At 43.1% G+C, this 15,554-nt stretch overlaps 1 protein-coding gene and 1 long non-coding RNA gene across 2 annotated transcripts in view; one reads left to right on the top strand and one right to left on the bottom strand.

Moving 5' to 3' along the window:
* Positions 1–15,554, bottom strand: part of med13a (mediator complex subunit 13a) — a 113,608-nt gene that overhangs the window by 81,843 nt on the left and 16,211 nt on the right. The window contains exon 3 of the mRNA XM_036937417.1: positions 2,028–2,196. Within this exon, the coding sequence (XP_036793312.1) occupies positions 2,028–2,196 (169 nt within the window). The remainder of the gene's footprint in view (positions 1–2,027; positions 2,197–15,554) is intronic.
* On the top strand, positions 1,009–12,729 carry LOC110537474. The gene is made up of 5 exons (XR_002475631.2): positions 1,009–1,185; positions 1,299–2,227; positions 10,954–11,145; positions 11,347–11,468; positions 11,596–12,729. It is a non-coding gene; the product is annotated as an uncharacterized LOC110537474 (long non-coding RNA).

The following is a 15,554-nucleotide window of genomic DNA, read 5'->3' on the forward strand; positions in this document are numbered from 1 at the left end:
GTGCATCCAATAGATATATTGTAAAAAATACAAAAAATAAAAAATGTAAAACGAGTGCATAAAATCCTGCACAATGACAAAAATATGACTACAACATTGACAACTTCGTCAGAAAACACAAGGAAACAAATACTGTACTCACAGTTATTGCATTCACGCACAGTGAAGGATAAAACAATTAGAATAATAATGTTCTAAAGAGATTCTATGCACAACCACAGGCAGCGAACTGAACTTGGTAGTTAATTAACACTGCAAGCCTGTGCTAGCGGTAACCTCATCAGTCAGTCTTAAGGGTCCAATAGGATTACTTTAAATTCCTAATAGGAAAAAAGTAGTCAAATTAAATAAAAAAAAATGTGTCACATACACATGGTTAGCAGATGTTAATGCGATTGTAGCGAAATGCTTGTGCTTCTAGTTCTGACAGTGCAGTAATATAACAAGTAATCTAACAATTACACAACAACTACCTAATACACACAAATCTAAAGGGGTGAATGAGAATATTCACATGTAACTATATGGATGAGTGATGGCCGAGCGGCATAGGCAAGGTGCAGTAGATGGTATAAAATATAGTATATACATGTGATATGAGTAGTGTAAGATATGTAAACATTATTCAAGTGGCATTATTTATCCAAGTAGTCTAATAGGATTCCAATAGGATTCTGATACAGGTGACACAATATCCTATAGGACTACAAGAATCCTATAGGATCACTTTTTATTTCCAATAGGAAAAAAGTAGTCCAATAGGATTCTGATAGAGGTGTTACAAAATCCTAAAGGATTGTGAGAATCCTATAGGATTCTATTGAAAAAATTACTAATCCTACAAGATATTTTGACTAGGGTAGCGAGGAGCACCAAGTGTCACCACCTCGGTTGTTTACTCCTCAGCAGCTGTGTGCCTCCTTCGCTTATCAGAGGCCAGACACTGACAGAGACAAATCCTCCCCACCAGATAGAGGGGACGGCTCAGTCACTGCTGCGGCTCGGCAACACACTTCCAGGAAGTACAGCCAACAGGGTAGAAAGAACGGGTCTGTAGCCCTGCTCTCCAATTCAAAACCTTCACAACTTTATTTAACCAATGCAGAAAACACACTTCTCTATGGGGACAGAGTGGGCATTGGGCTCAGGACTAAATCTACCTGGAAAGGGAGTAATAAGAGAGGGGTACTTATCTGATTGATTAATAGAGCACAGCACCCAAGTATAAATGAGGCACAAATCAGACGTTCTTGAACTATTAATAGATGTATTCAATCGATCTTTATTCTATCCTTCAGTGAGCTACTACAACACCAGTGGTAGAGGGGAAGGAAGAAGGAAAGAACTGGAGGACTGTCAACACTGGGGAGAGGGGAAGGAAGAAGGAGAGAACTGGAGGACTGTCGACACTGGGGAGAGGGGAAGGAAGAAGGAGAGAACTGGAGGACTGTCGACACTGGGGAGAGGGGAAGGAAGAAGGAGAGAACTGGAGGACTGTCGACACTGGGAGAGGGGAAGGAAGAAGGAGAGAACTGGAGGACTGTCGACACTGGGGAGAGGGGAAGGAAGAAGGAGAGAACTGGAGGGCTGTCGACACTGGGGAGAGGGGAAGGAAGAAGGAGAGAACTGGAGGACTGTCGACACTGGGAGAGGGGAAGGAAGAAGGAGAGAACTGGAGGACTGTCGATACTGGGGAGAGGGGAAGGAAGAAGGAGAGAACTGGAGGACTGTCGACACTGGGGAGAGGGGAAGGAAGAAGGAGAGAACTGGAGGACTGTCGACACTGGGGAGAGGGGAAGGAAGAAGGAGAGAACTGGAGGACTGTCAACACTGGGAGAGGGGAAGGAAGAAGGAGAGAACTGGAGGACTGTCGACACTGGGGAGAGGGGAAGGAAGAAGGAGAGAACTGGAGGACTGTCGACACTGGGGAGAGGGGAAGGAAGAAGGAGAGAACTGGAGGACTGTCGACACTGGGGAGAGGGGAAGGAAGAAAAAGAGAACTGGAGCAGTGAGTAGGAGCATCTTACCTCTTATTAATGGGCTTCTCATCCTTCTCGTAGGGCTTGACGAACCACTTGCCAATGCGTACGAAGCTGCGGTTCATGAGACAGCGCTCCAGCAGGTTGTGGATGGCTTTGAACAGGAGCGTCCTGCACTCATAGGACAGGCCGCTCTCCCACACACCGTCCTCCTCAGCTAGATAGACAGACGGACGGAGAAAGACAGGGTTAGTCATTTTTTTAAACAAATTTGCAAATCAGCTCAGCTGCATAAAACAATTTATATAGCTACACTGGCTACAATTTCCTCTGTTTCACTTTTCTGTTGAACAAACTACCAAGAATTTGAATAATTTAACCCGCCTGTATTGGCTTAATGTATGATTAATTCACTTATTGGCCTAATGCACACAAACGTTTCTCTCCATCTTTTCAGTTTTACTCAGTCGGGCAAGACTTAGTGGTTTACAAGAAATGCTAATGTTACACTAACAACACATGAGACAATTCCTGAATCCTGACGGTGCCAAAACAGCAGACAGAAGTGTAAAGTAGATGCCTAGCAGAGGTGAAGGGGATCAAAAGACCAGACAGGCAAAGGGAGGGAAGTTGATGTGAGCTATGTCTTGCAGTTATACTATGTACACTGCACTGAAAATACAATTATTATATAATTATATTATATAATACTAAATCACAAGCCTACTATTTCAAGTGGGCAGCATATTGAACCTGGCATCTCAAAATATAGATTTGAAACAAAATAGTCAGTCATATCTTTTACTGACATCTGAAAATCATATATTGACCGTAAGCAAGCAGGGAGAAAAGACAAACTATAACCGGGAAAGTATTTTCACGCAAAGAAAACACAATGCAAATCTGTATATCCTCAGTTAGATAGACGGAGAGAGAGAGAGAGACAGGGTTAGAGACACCAGATGTAGGGATAGTTGGGGCATAACTAACGAAATTACAATTAACGAAAATGTACACTTAATCCAGTACAAGCTCAAGTATGAAACAAGAGACAAAATGCACAAATTCAACAGCACAACGGCAGAGTCATGTCTTTAGTGTAAATAAAAAAATGACTCAATAATCCATGTTTTCTGGGAATGCTATCAAGTCCGGGAAGTTGTGGGCAGAGCTAGAAAGATGGCTGTCAGAAGTATTACAACGCAAATATACTTTGAATTCACCTGTCTGCATATTTCAACACATGGCATATGGGGGTGGAGTGAGATAGCCGATGGATTGGACGATTCTCTTCTCATCACTCATCTTGAAAAAACAATCAATTATCAAGCCCCATCATCAACACAATGGAAAAATCGAATGATTTAATTTTAAATATTGAAAAAAAAAGGTTTTGTCATGAAGAAAAACAAAAAATCACACCGAATACAAACATACACATGCAGTTGAAGTCGGAAGTTTGCGTACACCTTAGCCAAATCCATTTAAACTCAGATTTTCACAATTCCTGACATTTAATCCAAGTAAAAAGTCTTAGGTCAGTTAGGATCACCATTTTATTTTAAGAATGTGAAATTTCATCACATTCCCAGTGGGTCCGAAGTTTACGTACACTCAATTAGTATTTGGTAGCATTGCCTTTAAATTGTTTAACTTGGGTCAAACGTTTCGGGTAGCCTTCCACAAGCTTCCCACAATAAGTTGGGTGAATTTTGGCCCATTCCTCCTGACAGAGCTGGTGTAACTGAGTCAGGTTTGTAGGCCTCCTTGCTCGCACACCAATTTTCAGTTCTGCCCCCAAATGTTCTATAGTATAGAGGTATGGGCTTTGTGATGGCCACTCCAATACATTGACTTTGTTGTCCTTAAGCCATTAACGATTTTTTTTAACACAAAGCAAGTAATTCTCTGCAGCACACAGAAAACAGACAGAGCAGCTACATTTCACCACAAGTTTCCATTCATGCCTGAAGTGTGTCTGTACCCAGTTAGACGGGTGAAAGTGCTGCTGCAGGCTGGCTAGATACAGTACTAGTCAAAAGTTTGGACACAGCTGCTCATTCAAGGGTTTTTCTTTATTTTTACTATTTTCTACAATTTTGAATAATAGTGAAGACATCAAAACTATGAAATAACACATATGGAATCATGTAATAAGCAAAAAAGTATTAAACAAATCAAAATCTATGTTATATTTGAGATTCTTCAAAGTAGCCACTTTTGCCTTGATGTCAGCTTTACACACTCTTGGCATTCTCTCAACCAGCTTCACGAGGAATGCTTTTCCAACAGTCTTGAAGGAGTTCCCACATACGCTGAGCACTTGTTGGCTACTTTTTCTTCACTCTGCGGTCTAACTCCTCCCAAACCATCTCAATTGGGTTGAGGTCGGGTGATTGTGGAGGCAAGGTCATCTGATGCAGCACTCCATCACTATGCTTCTTGGTCAAATAGCCCTTACACAGCCTGGAGATTTGGACTCATCAGACCAAAGGACAGATTTCCATAAGTGTAATGTCCGTTGCTCGTGTTTCTTGGCCCAAGCAAGTCTCTTCTTCTTATTGGTGTCCTTTTGTAGTGGTTTCTTCGCAGCAATTCGATCATGAACGCCTGATTCACGCAGTCTCCTCTGAACAGTTGATGTTGAGATGAGTCAGTTACTTGAACTCTGTGAATCATATATTTGGGCTGCAATCTGAGGTGCAGTTAACTCTAATTAACTTTTCCTCTGCAGCAGAAGTAACTCTGGGTCTTCCATTCCTGTGGTGGTCCTCATGAGAGCCAGTTTCATCATAGTGCTTGATGGTTATTGCCACTGCACTTGAAGAAACTTTCAAAGTTCTTGAAATGTTTCTGATTGACTGACCTTCATGTCTTAAAGTAATGATGGACTGTCGTTTCTCTTTGCTTATTTGAGATGTTCTTCCCATAATATGAACTTGGTCTTTTACCAAATAGGGATATCTTCTGTATACCAACCCTACCTTGTCACGACACAACTGATTGACTCAAATGCATTAAGAAGGAAAGAAATTCTACAAATTAACTTTTAACAAGGCACACCTGTTAATTGAAATGCATTCCAGGTGACTACCTCATGAAGCTGGTTGAGAGAATGTCAAGCGTGTGCAAAGATTTCATCAAGACAAAGGGTGGCTACTTTGAAGAATCTCAAATATAAAATATATTTTGATTTGTTTTTGGTTACTACATGATTCCATGTGTTATTTCATAGTTTTGATGTCTTCACTATTACTCTACAATGTAGAAAATAGTACAAATAAAGAAACACCCTGGAATGAGTAGGTGTGTCTGTAGATAGATAGATAGATAGATAGATAGATAGATAGATAGATAGATAGATAGATAGATAGATAGATGATAGATAGATAGATAGATAGATAGATAGATAGATAGATAGAAGCTCCAGGTGCACTGTCTTAGCCTAGTCTCTGATTGGTTTCCTCTGTCTGTTCAACTCCTATGGTCATTGACACGCGATGACTTAGAGAACAAGGGCACCTGCTTGATGCTGCATAGAATACCACACAAGATAGCACAGTTTCCTTATCCTGGTCCCGGACCTGTTTGTGTCGTCTTGACAGTGACCATAGGATTTGGCAACATCACACAAACAGAGCAGGCTAGCGGTGTCTTTACTACCCGACTTTGATAGTGGGGTTTGTTTCTGGATCATGAGCGGCTGTGGCCTGGATGCTCTGCTAATCTCACTAACAGCCACTGTGAGACATCTTAGACATCTTAGAGCACTTAAGCTCCTTTCAAACATGTCTCCAGCAAACCTCTGTCCCTGTGTGCAGCACCGTGCAGCACAGAGAAATAAACACCACACATGACCACGAGACATGATCCCCTGTATCTTATTTGACAAGATGGTGTTCCTTATTGTGACGAGACTCAGTTCTGAGCTAGCTACCAAACTGTGCAGCTATAAACTTCAGGTAAATGAAAATGTGTTAGGCCTACATTGTGGAGACAGATTAGTTTAGTTAGGTGAGGAGAAAGTCTACACAGACATAAATATACATCGCTGATTGCGTCTCTCTGCCTCTGAAAGAGGAATTTAAACTGTGATTTCTTTGCCCCCCGCATAGCAATAGTAAAAGAAACCATTTTGCCCTTGGCAAAGCAGAGCAGTGAGTGCTGAACAGCTTGTTTTAGAGGATCTGGGCTTATATATTTTTCAGGGCTTTAAGTAGAGGGCCGGCTACATTTCACAGGTGCACTTGTAAACAGCCGCCAGAAAAACCTAAAAAGGCCTGACATTTTAACTTGGTTGCCCAATGCTAAAAGAAAAAAGCTGTCCGTCCACCCTGGAGAGAGTTTGACCTTGTTCTTCATATCACTAGTCTCCCTCCTCCCATTTACTACAAAACTTCCCCCATTCCTCAACTCCCCTTTACCCCTCTTTCAGATGCCTTTCCTTAGCCCCTCTGGACACTGTGCGCCAGCTTCTAAACCTATCTCAGATTCAGCCAAAAAGTGGGTTTCCAGAAAAAAAGTGTGTGTTTAGACACGGACATGTCTTATCGTTGAAACACTGTAGAGGAAACAGAAACTGTAGGTATGAGGAACTCAGGCATCCCTCCATATACTATTTCAAGCTCAAATGAGGAGATGGCTGTGAAATAAGCCAACGTTGTACACAGCCAGTGCTGACAGGGCTACGTTCACAAGACCAAACGTTGCAAGAATAAAGCGGACATGATTCCTGATTCTACAGGTCAGAGAGATATATTCTTATATGTAGGTTCCACAACGTTGTTCCATGCTGAACTCTGCCCTGGTATTCTGTGCAGTAGGCTGACAGGAGCCCTTGTTCTCTACGTCTGTTTGTTAAGAAGGATTTAACATTGAGGACTCGGCCAACCGACCCTCCTCTGACATGGCAGTGCAAAGGTCACAATGTCATGACAACAAGTAAGCAGCCAGCCTGGCCAGCTGGTTCTTGACAACAACACCAGCAGATTATAGAAGAAAACATGGGAATCATCCCATTGCAAAGCCATGCTGGCCTGACTGAATATAGACAGATCTCCACTCACTGTTACTAATAACACATATGGGGTTAGAGTGTGTAGGAGTAGGTAAAGAGAGGGGGAAATACAGTGCCTTGCGAAAGTATTCGGCCCCCTTGAACTTTGAGACCTTTTGCCACATTTCAGGCTTCAAACATAAAGATATAAAACTGTATTTTTTTGTGAAGAATCAACAACAAGTGGGACACAATCATGAAGTGGAATGACATTTATTGGATATTTAAAACTTTTTTAACAAATCAAAAACTGAAAAATTGTCAGTGCAAAATTATTCAGCCCCCTTAAGTTAATACTTTGTAGCGCCACCTTTTGCTGCGATTACAGCTGTAAGTCGCTTGGGGTATGTCTATATCAGTTTTGCACATCGAGAGACTGACATTTTTTCCCATTCCTCCTTGCAAAACAGCTCGAGCTCAGTGAGGTTGGATGGAGAGCAATTGTGAACAGCAGTTTTCAGTTCTTTCCACAGATTCTCGATTGGATTCAGGTCTGGACTTTGACTTGGCCATTCTAACACCTGGATATGTTTATTTTTTTAACCATTCCATTGTAGATTTTGCTTTATGTTTTGGATCATTGTCTTGTTGGAAGACAAATCTCCGTCCCAGTCTCAGGTCTTTTGCAGACTCCATCAGGTTTTCTTCCAGAATGGTCCTGTATTTGGCTCCATCCATCTTCCCATCAATTTTAACCATCTTCCCTGTCCCTGCTGAAGAAAAGCAGGCCCAAACCATGATGCTGCCACCACCATGTTTGACAGTGGGGATGGTGTGTTGCTTTTACGCCAAACATAACGTTTTGCATTGTTGCCAAAAAGTTCAATTTTGGTTTCATCTGACCAGAGCACCTTCTTCCACATGTTTGGTGTGTCTCCCAGGTGGCTTGTGGCAAACTTTAAACAACACTTTTTATGGATATCTTTAAGAAATGGCTTTCTTCTTGCCACTCTTCCATAAAGGCCAGATTTGTGCAATATACGACTGATTGTTGTCCTATGGACAGAGTCTCCCACCTCAGCTGTAGATCTCTGCAGTTCATCCAGAGTGATCATGGGCCTCTTGGCTGCATCTCTGATCAGTCTTCTCCTTGTATGAGCTGAAAGTTTAGAGGGACGGCCAGGTCTTGGTAGATTTGCAGTGGTCTGATACTCCTTCCATTTCAATATTATCGCTTGCACAGTGCTCCTTGGGATGTTTAAAGCTTGGGAATCCAAATCCGGCTTTAAACTTCTTCACAACAGTATCTCGGACCTGCCTGATGTGTTCCTTGTTCTTCATGATGCTCTCTGCGCTTTTAACGGACCTCTGAGACTATCACAGTGCAGGTGCATTTATACGGAGACTTGATTACACACAGGTGGATTGTATTTATCATCATTAGTCATTTAGGTCAACATTGGATCATTCAGAGATCCTCACTGAACTTCTGGAGAGAGTTTGCTGCACTGAAAGTAAAGGGGCTGAATAATTTTGCACGCCCAATTTTTCAGTTTTTGATTTGTTAAAAAAGTTTGAAATATCCAATAAATGTCGTTCCACTTCATGATTGTGTCCCACTTGTTGTTGATTCTTCACAAAAAAATACAGTTTTATATCTTTATGATTGAAGCCTGAAATGTGGCAAAAGGTCGCAAAGTTCAAGGGGGCCGAATACTTTCGCAAGGCACTGTATATATCAATAAAACAGCAAGAGGCTGATGAAGAACCGAAAGCTAAGTTGCCATTTCTTCTGTGGCCAATTTGCATTCCTTTTCTCGATCCAGTTTTTTTTACAGAAGAGAAAACAGCCCCAGCGTAAATGACGGGAAACGTCTAAACCTTAATTTACATAAACAGATATCACATCTGCTTTACTCTGTCAGGATCACATCTGCCCCCCCCCCCCCCCCCTCTAGTATTTTCCTCTAGCGCTGAAGAGAAGCAAACAGGCATCTGGTTTGCATCAAGCGTTCCTAACGACCTTATGTCTCTCATAGTCCACCACAGCCAAGAGAACAGGAGCAATACTCTTTCTGGAGACAGTCAGAGACACACACACAAACAAAGAGGTGCACAGATCAAACCTACTATTAATATAAGTCAAAAAATGTAAGCTAGTAAGCTATCAGAGAGGAAACGTTTGAATTGTCTCAAGACTATACCCGGCAGGCAGGCAAGCAGCCGACACAATAAGAGCCAGGGAGGGGGGCAACCTGTTTCCACTGACTGATGTGGAAGGAGAGTGGTACTTTTACACACAGTTCCCACAGTCCTTACAGCAACAGATTAGAAAGCATTCTTCCCTGACAAAAGAGGGACAAAAGATGGCCTGTCTCCTTTTTCTCTGCAACAAGTAACTTACATGTTAAATGGCCATCCCTTATAACATCCCTTATAACATCCCTTATAACCATCCCTTATAACCATTCCTTATAACATCCCTTATAACCATCCCTTATAACATCCCTTATAACCATCCCTTATAACCATCCCTTATAACCATCCCTTATAACATCCCTTATAACCATCCCTTATAACCATCCCTTATAATCATCCCTTATAACATCCCTTATAACATCCCTTATAACCATCCCTTATAACCATCCCTTATAACATCCCTTATAACCATCCCTATAACCATCCCTTATAACATCCCTTATAACATCCCTTATAACCATCCCTTATAACATCCCTTATAACCATCCCTTATAACCATCCCTTATAACCATCCCTTATAACATTCCACTCAATGTGGAAAGTGCCTCTTCCACTTATCTTCCCATTTGAAAAACAGACTGTCAAATTAAAATAAGCATTTTCACCCAAACAAAACAACATTGCTTTCAATGTGTGAAATTTCTCTCCAAATCAAAATAGGAGGAGCGGTCCCGGTCAGATTAGCAGCTAATAGGTCAATGCACCGCCAATTAACTCCATGGCTCTTAATTCCAGCCTGTTAATTGGCTGTTGTGTGAGGTGGGAGGTTGCTAGCTGGCGTGTGTTTGGCTGTCAAGAGAGAGAGAGACCAGAGAAAGAGAGACCAGAGAGAGGGGGAAAGAGAGAAAGACCAAAGAGAGAGAAAGAGAGGGAGAGAGAGACCAGAGAGAGAAAGAGAGAGAGACAGAGAAAGACACACAGTAGCCTGGCTCAGGTTCAGGTTTATGTCTCCCTCCCTCTCCCGTTTGGCGGAGGGGGCCCAGATGAGCTGACCGAGCAGGCAGTAATCTTTCACAGGCATAGACAGGACCACACTACACAGCAGCGACTTCTCAGAAGAAGCTCCCAAATCACACACTCCACTCACACTGCACCGACCACTAGGGTCAGAACAATACGAGTATCATCATACTCATTAGTATCGTCGCAAGGAAACAAAACACGAAACGGCTTTAACTTCTTTAGGAATGTTGGAAACAAACATCATTATGTTGTCATCCAGAGTCGCAAGTATTTATTTTCCAAGCTATAGCACACAATATTTTACATAGAGCAGATTTTTAAAGGACCAAAGAGTTACTGGTAGTGTCACAGCCCTACCGATAACCAGCACACACCTCCCCTGACACCAGTGTATGAGATCTCGCCAAGAGCCTGGTGACACAAGATACAAATATACTGAACAGGGATACGGGCAGCTGAGCAAAAATGTAGGAAAACAAACATTCCGGAGGACCTATCATCCTTTCACTCCCTCTTCTTTACATTCTCTTCATCTGTGTCCGCTGCTAAAGCCACTTTCTACCACTCTACATTTCAAGCTTCTGCCTCTAACCCAAGGAAACTATTTTCCACCTGCTCCTTCCTCCTAGAGGCGTCACAACAGATACCCTGGTTCGAATCCAGGCGGTATCATTGTAAATAAGAATGTATTAACTGACTTGCCTAGTTAAATAGAACTACCCTATGCCTTGACCTCATTCTCTCCTCGCTCTCCAGATGACATCATGTGACTAGTGAGGTCTGGCCGCCCTGACAACCTACCCGCTCGACCCCAGCCCCTCCTCCCTTCTCCAGACCTCTCTGGAGACCTTCTCCCATTCCTCATCACCTCATCCTTGACCACTGGCTGTGTCCCCTCTGACCCAAGTTGCTCCCCTCCTCAAGAAATCAACACTCAACTCATCTGAGGTCAAAAACTATAGACATGTATCCCTTTTTTCTTCTCTTTCCAAAACACTTGTTTTGTGTGCTGTCTCTGATCAACTCTCTCATTAGCTCTCTCAGAATGATCTTCTTGACGACTCAACTGAAACTGCTCTTCTCTGTGTCATGGAGGCTCTCCACATTGCCAAAGCTGACTCTCTCTCTCCTCTGTTCTCATCCTCCTAGATCTATCCGCTGCCTTTGACGCTGTGAACCATCAGATTCTCCTCTCCACCCTCTCAGGGCTGGGTGTCTCAGGCTCTGCCCACTCTTGGGATGCATCCCATCTGGCAGGCCGCTCCTACCAGGTGACCTCTCCTCTTCTCTCTATAGACCAAGTCACTCGGCTTCGTCATATCCTCACATGGTCTCTCCTATCATTGCTATGCGCATGACACTCAACTACTTTTCTCCTTCCCCCTTTCTGACACACAGGTGGCGACACGCATCTCTATCTCAACTTGGATGTCGACCCACCACCTCAAGCTTAACCTCAACGGAACTGCTCTTTCTCCCAGGGAAGGCCTGCCCGCTCAAAGACCTCTCCATCATGGTTAACAACTCCAGAGTGTCGCCCTCCCAGAGTGCAAAGACCCTTAGAGTTACCCTGGATAACACCCTATCATTCTCTCCAAACATCAAAGCAGTGACCCGCTCCTGCAGGTTCATGCTCTACAACATCCGTAGAGTACGACCCTACCTCACACAGGAAGAGGCAAGATCCTAATCCAGGCCCTTATCTTCTCCCGTCTGGACTACTGCAACTCGCTGTTGGCTGGGCCCCCCACTTGTGCCATCAAACCCCTGCAACTTATCCAGAACGCTGAAGCCCGCCTGGTTTTCAACCTTCCCAAGTTCTCTCATGACACCCCGCTCCTCTGCACACTCCACTGGCTTCCAGTCAAAGCTCACATCCACTACAAGACCATGGTGCTTACCTACAGAAAAGCAAGAGGAACTGCCCCTCCCTACCTTCAGGCTAACCCTACACCCCCACCCGAGCACGCCATCTGCCACCTCAGGTCTCTTGGCCCTCCCACCTCTACAGGAGGGCAGCTCCGGCTCAGCCCAGTCCAATCTCTTCTCTGTCCTGACACCACTATGGGAGGGCAGCTCGCGCTCAGCCCAGTCCAAGCTCTTCTCTGTCCTGTCACCTATATAGGAGGGCAACTCCCGCTCAGCCCAGTCCAAGCTCTTCTCTGTCCTGACACCCCTATGGTGTAACCAGCTTCCCCTTGAAGCTAAGACAGCAGAGTCCCTGCCCATCTTCCAAAAACATCTGAAACTCTGAAACATCAAACACCCCCTTCTAGCTTAGACTCTACTGAAAAAATGTACTTTCTATGCCTGTGATATGTTTGTCCCACTTATCTTATCCCAGCTATCTTAAGATGAATACACTAACTGCAAACACACACACACACACACACACAGGTGTTTGTGGGCCCATTCCAGCAGTGTTTGTTTATGCTAAGAGGTGAATGTAAGAGGGCATGGTTTTGGAGGTGGTCAGTCCCTCCAGTCACAGGTGTCTATGCTCTGGTAATTAAAGCTGCAGTCGGTAGCTCATTAAACACCAAGATTAATGTCTTGTGATCCACAGGGCTCCAGGGGATTTTTCCATCCAGACTAGGTAGAGGAGCTTTTCCTCCCTCTTTCTCTGTCTCTCTTCCCCCCTCCTTCTCTCCTTCCCACTCTTCCCATCCATCCACAAGCAGCCAAGAGAGATGGACCTGTAGTGGTGCTGCTTGCTCCACAAAGTCTCTATTACTAATGAATGAACATTTCAAGAGCAGAGTAAGGGGAGAGAGCGCACCCGCCCGTCTAGCACCCAGGCATCCAGAGCCAGAGCTTTATTTAAGTTGAAAAATGTTGGAGACCAAAGACATTTAGGAGCACAATAAATCATATTTCAGATATTAAAAGCTAGAATCCTAAATTTTTCTAGGCGCACTAGTGCTCCTAAATTAAAATTCCAGGTTGCACAGCAAAATATTTTGGCGCATATGCAAGTAAAATGGTCGCACTGTAGAGCCATGTGGCCACGTCCCAGTCCCCAGCCTCATCTGTGATGCACCAGGCCCACAGCCCCCCAGCCAGCCATCAGAGAACAGGGAGGGAAGTGGAGGGGGTCACATTCAGAAGATTAGCCCTGGAAAATGGATCCCAAAGCACAAAAGGCATCAACCCCCCTGACTCTCTAAAAAGTCAACTACAAGCCAGTCGAGTAGATTTATCCATTTACTTATCTCAGAAGCCTTTTGCGGCTGACACAGAGAACAGGGTCAAACCGAAGCGCTCAGAATCTTTAGCCTGGGTTAATAGGGAATATTGCTCACCAATTATCTTAGATCCACATCAACAGCCTTGCCGCTACAGTGCTGCTGCAACCACAACCAACCTTGTTCCAAAACAACCTCAAGCAACTTAGCGTAATTGAGAGCGGTTACAGCTTGGTTGTGTTCAAATTGTATGCAGGACATCTGGGTGGGCAAACATTCATGTTTTTCCTCAGGTGTAGCCAGATAATACAAAGCCTTTTGGATAGGTGTTGAGATAAGCCTGAACTGCGCCATCTCACTTAATCATGTCATGTTTATCAGTTATATCGAGAAGGAGGAAAACTGACACTATTAAGGCAGTTGCACTTGTCAAGTGAAGTCTTAGACCGTTTTCACATTCATGATAGCAAAGGGAAATGCTGTTGTGTCGCGCACGATACTCGCCCGACAGTTGCCCCCCTCCGAGCACGCCAGCGTAAACAGAACTGTCTCGTCAAGCTCAACACTCCTACAGTATAAATGGTAAAAGCAGAGCAATGTTTTTGAAAGAGATGAAATTGTTTGACCTGAAATTTCAGTAACAGCCCGTTACATTCTAAATTGTTTTACCTGAAATTTCAGTAACAGCCCGTTACATTCTGAAATTGTCGCAGTAGCTACTGCCTGCCAGCTGCATTGAGCTGCGTAAAACTATGGAAGCCCAAACCCTATCAAACAAATCATGAAACGAATCAGTCTAAACAATAGTACTTTGTCCCTTGTGTACTTAGGCAAATGCCAGCTCGCCACACGCTTGTTGGCGGCCCTGCTGGGCGGATTGCCACACAATGCTACAAATGAAGAAACATAACTTATATGTATGATCTATATGCATTTTATTTTTGCATGGCGGGAATGGGCTTTTATATAAAACAACTCAACATCTCAACTCCACGGTGAATTATATCCACGTTTTCTGTCTCAATTTGCTTTTACCACATGTAGCCTAATGATTTGCATGATATTGATAAAAATGAAGCATTGGTTGTTGTACTGTTTGTAAGGTAGGCCTACTGTAATTTTATATTTATATTAGAGGGCTAATCATTCATTTTTGATAGGCTAACATTACTTGATGAAGACACGTTGTTAGCTTTAGCTAGCAGTACCTCTGCGTTTTTGTCTTGAAGCTAAAATATAGTACCCGTAAAACACCAGCCTCAACGTCAACAGTGAAGAGGCGACTCCGGGATGCTGGCCTTCTAGGAAGAGTTGCAAAGAAAAAGCCATATCTCAGACTGGCCAATAAAAATAAAAGATTAAGATGGGCAAAAGAACACATACACTGGACAGAGGAACTCTGCCTAGAAGGCCAGCATCCCGGAGTCGCTTTGAGGAGTTGAAGACTTGTGAGGCGTCTGTTTTAGAGGTCGACCGATTATGAATTTTCAACGCCGATAACGATACTGATTATTGTAGGACCAAAAAAAGCCGATACCGATTAATCTGCCGATTTTTTTAATTTATGTGTAATAATGACAATTACAACAATACTGAATGAACACTTATTTTAACTTAATATAATACATCAATAAAATCTATTTAGCCTCAAATAAATAATGAAACATGTTCAATTTGGTTTAAATAATGCAAAAACAAAGTGTTGGAGAAGAAAGGAAAAGTGCAATATGTGCCATGTAAAAAAAGCTACCGTTTAAGTTCCTTGCTCAGAACATGAGAACATATGAAAGCTTGTGGTTCCTTTTAATAATGTCTGAAAGTTACATATTTAAAAAATATATTTTTGAATTTAGCGCGCTGCCTTTTTAGTGGAATGTTGTCGAGCTAGAAAGGTTAACCTTTTACGACTAGGGGGCAGTATATACATTTTTGGATAAAAAACGTTCCCGTTTTAAACAAGATATTTTGTCACGAAAAGATGCTTGACTATGCATATAATTGACAGCTTTGGATAGAAAACACTCTGACTTTTCCAAAACTGCAAAGATATTGTCTGTGAGTGCAACAGAACTGATGTTACAGGCGAAACCCAGATAAAAATCCAATCAGGAAGTGCCGCATTTTTTGAAACCGCCTCATGCCAATGACTCCTTATATGGCTGTGAATGAGCT

This window comes from Oncorhynchus mykiss, chromosome 12 (genome assembly GCF_013265735.2).
Source record: "Oncorhynchus mykiss isolate Arlee chromosome 12, USDA_OmykA_1.1, whole genome shotgun sequence".
Lineage (NCBI taxonomy): Eukaryota > Metazoa > Chordata > Actinopteri > Salmoniformes > Salmonidae > Oncorhynchus > Oncorhynchus mykiss.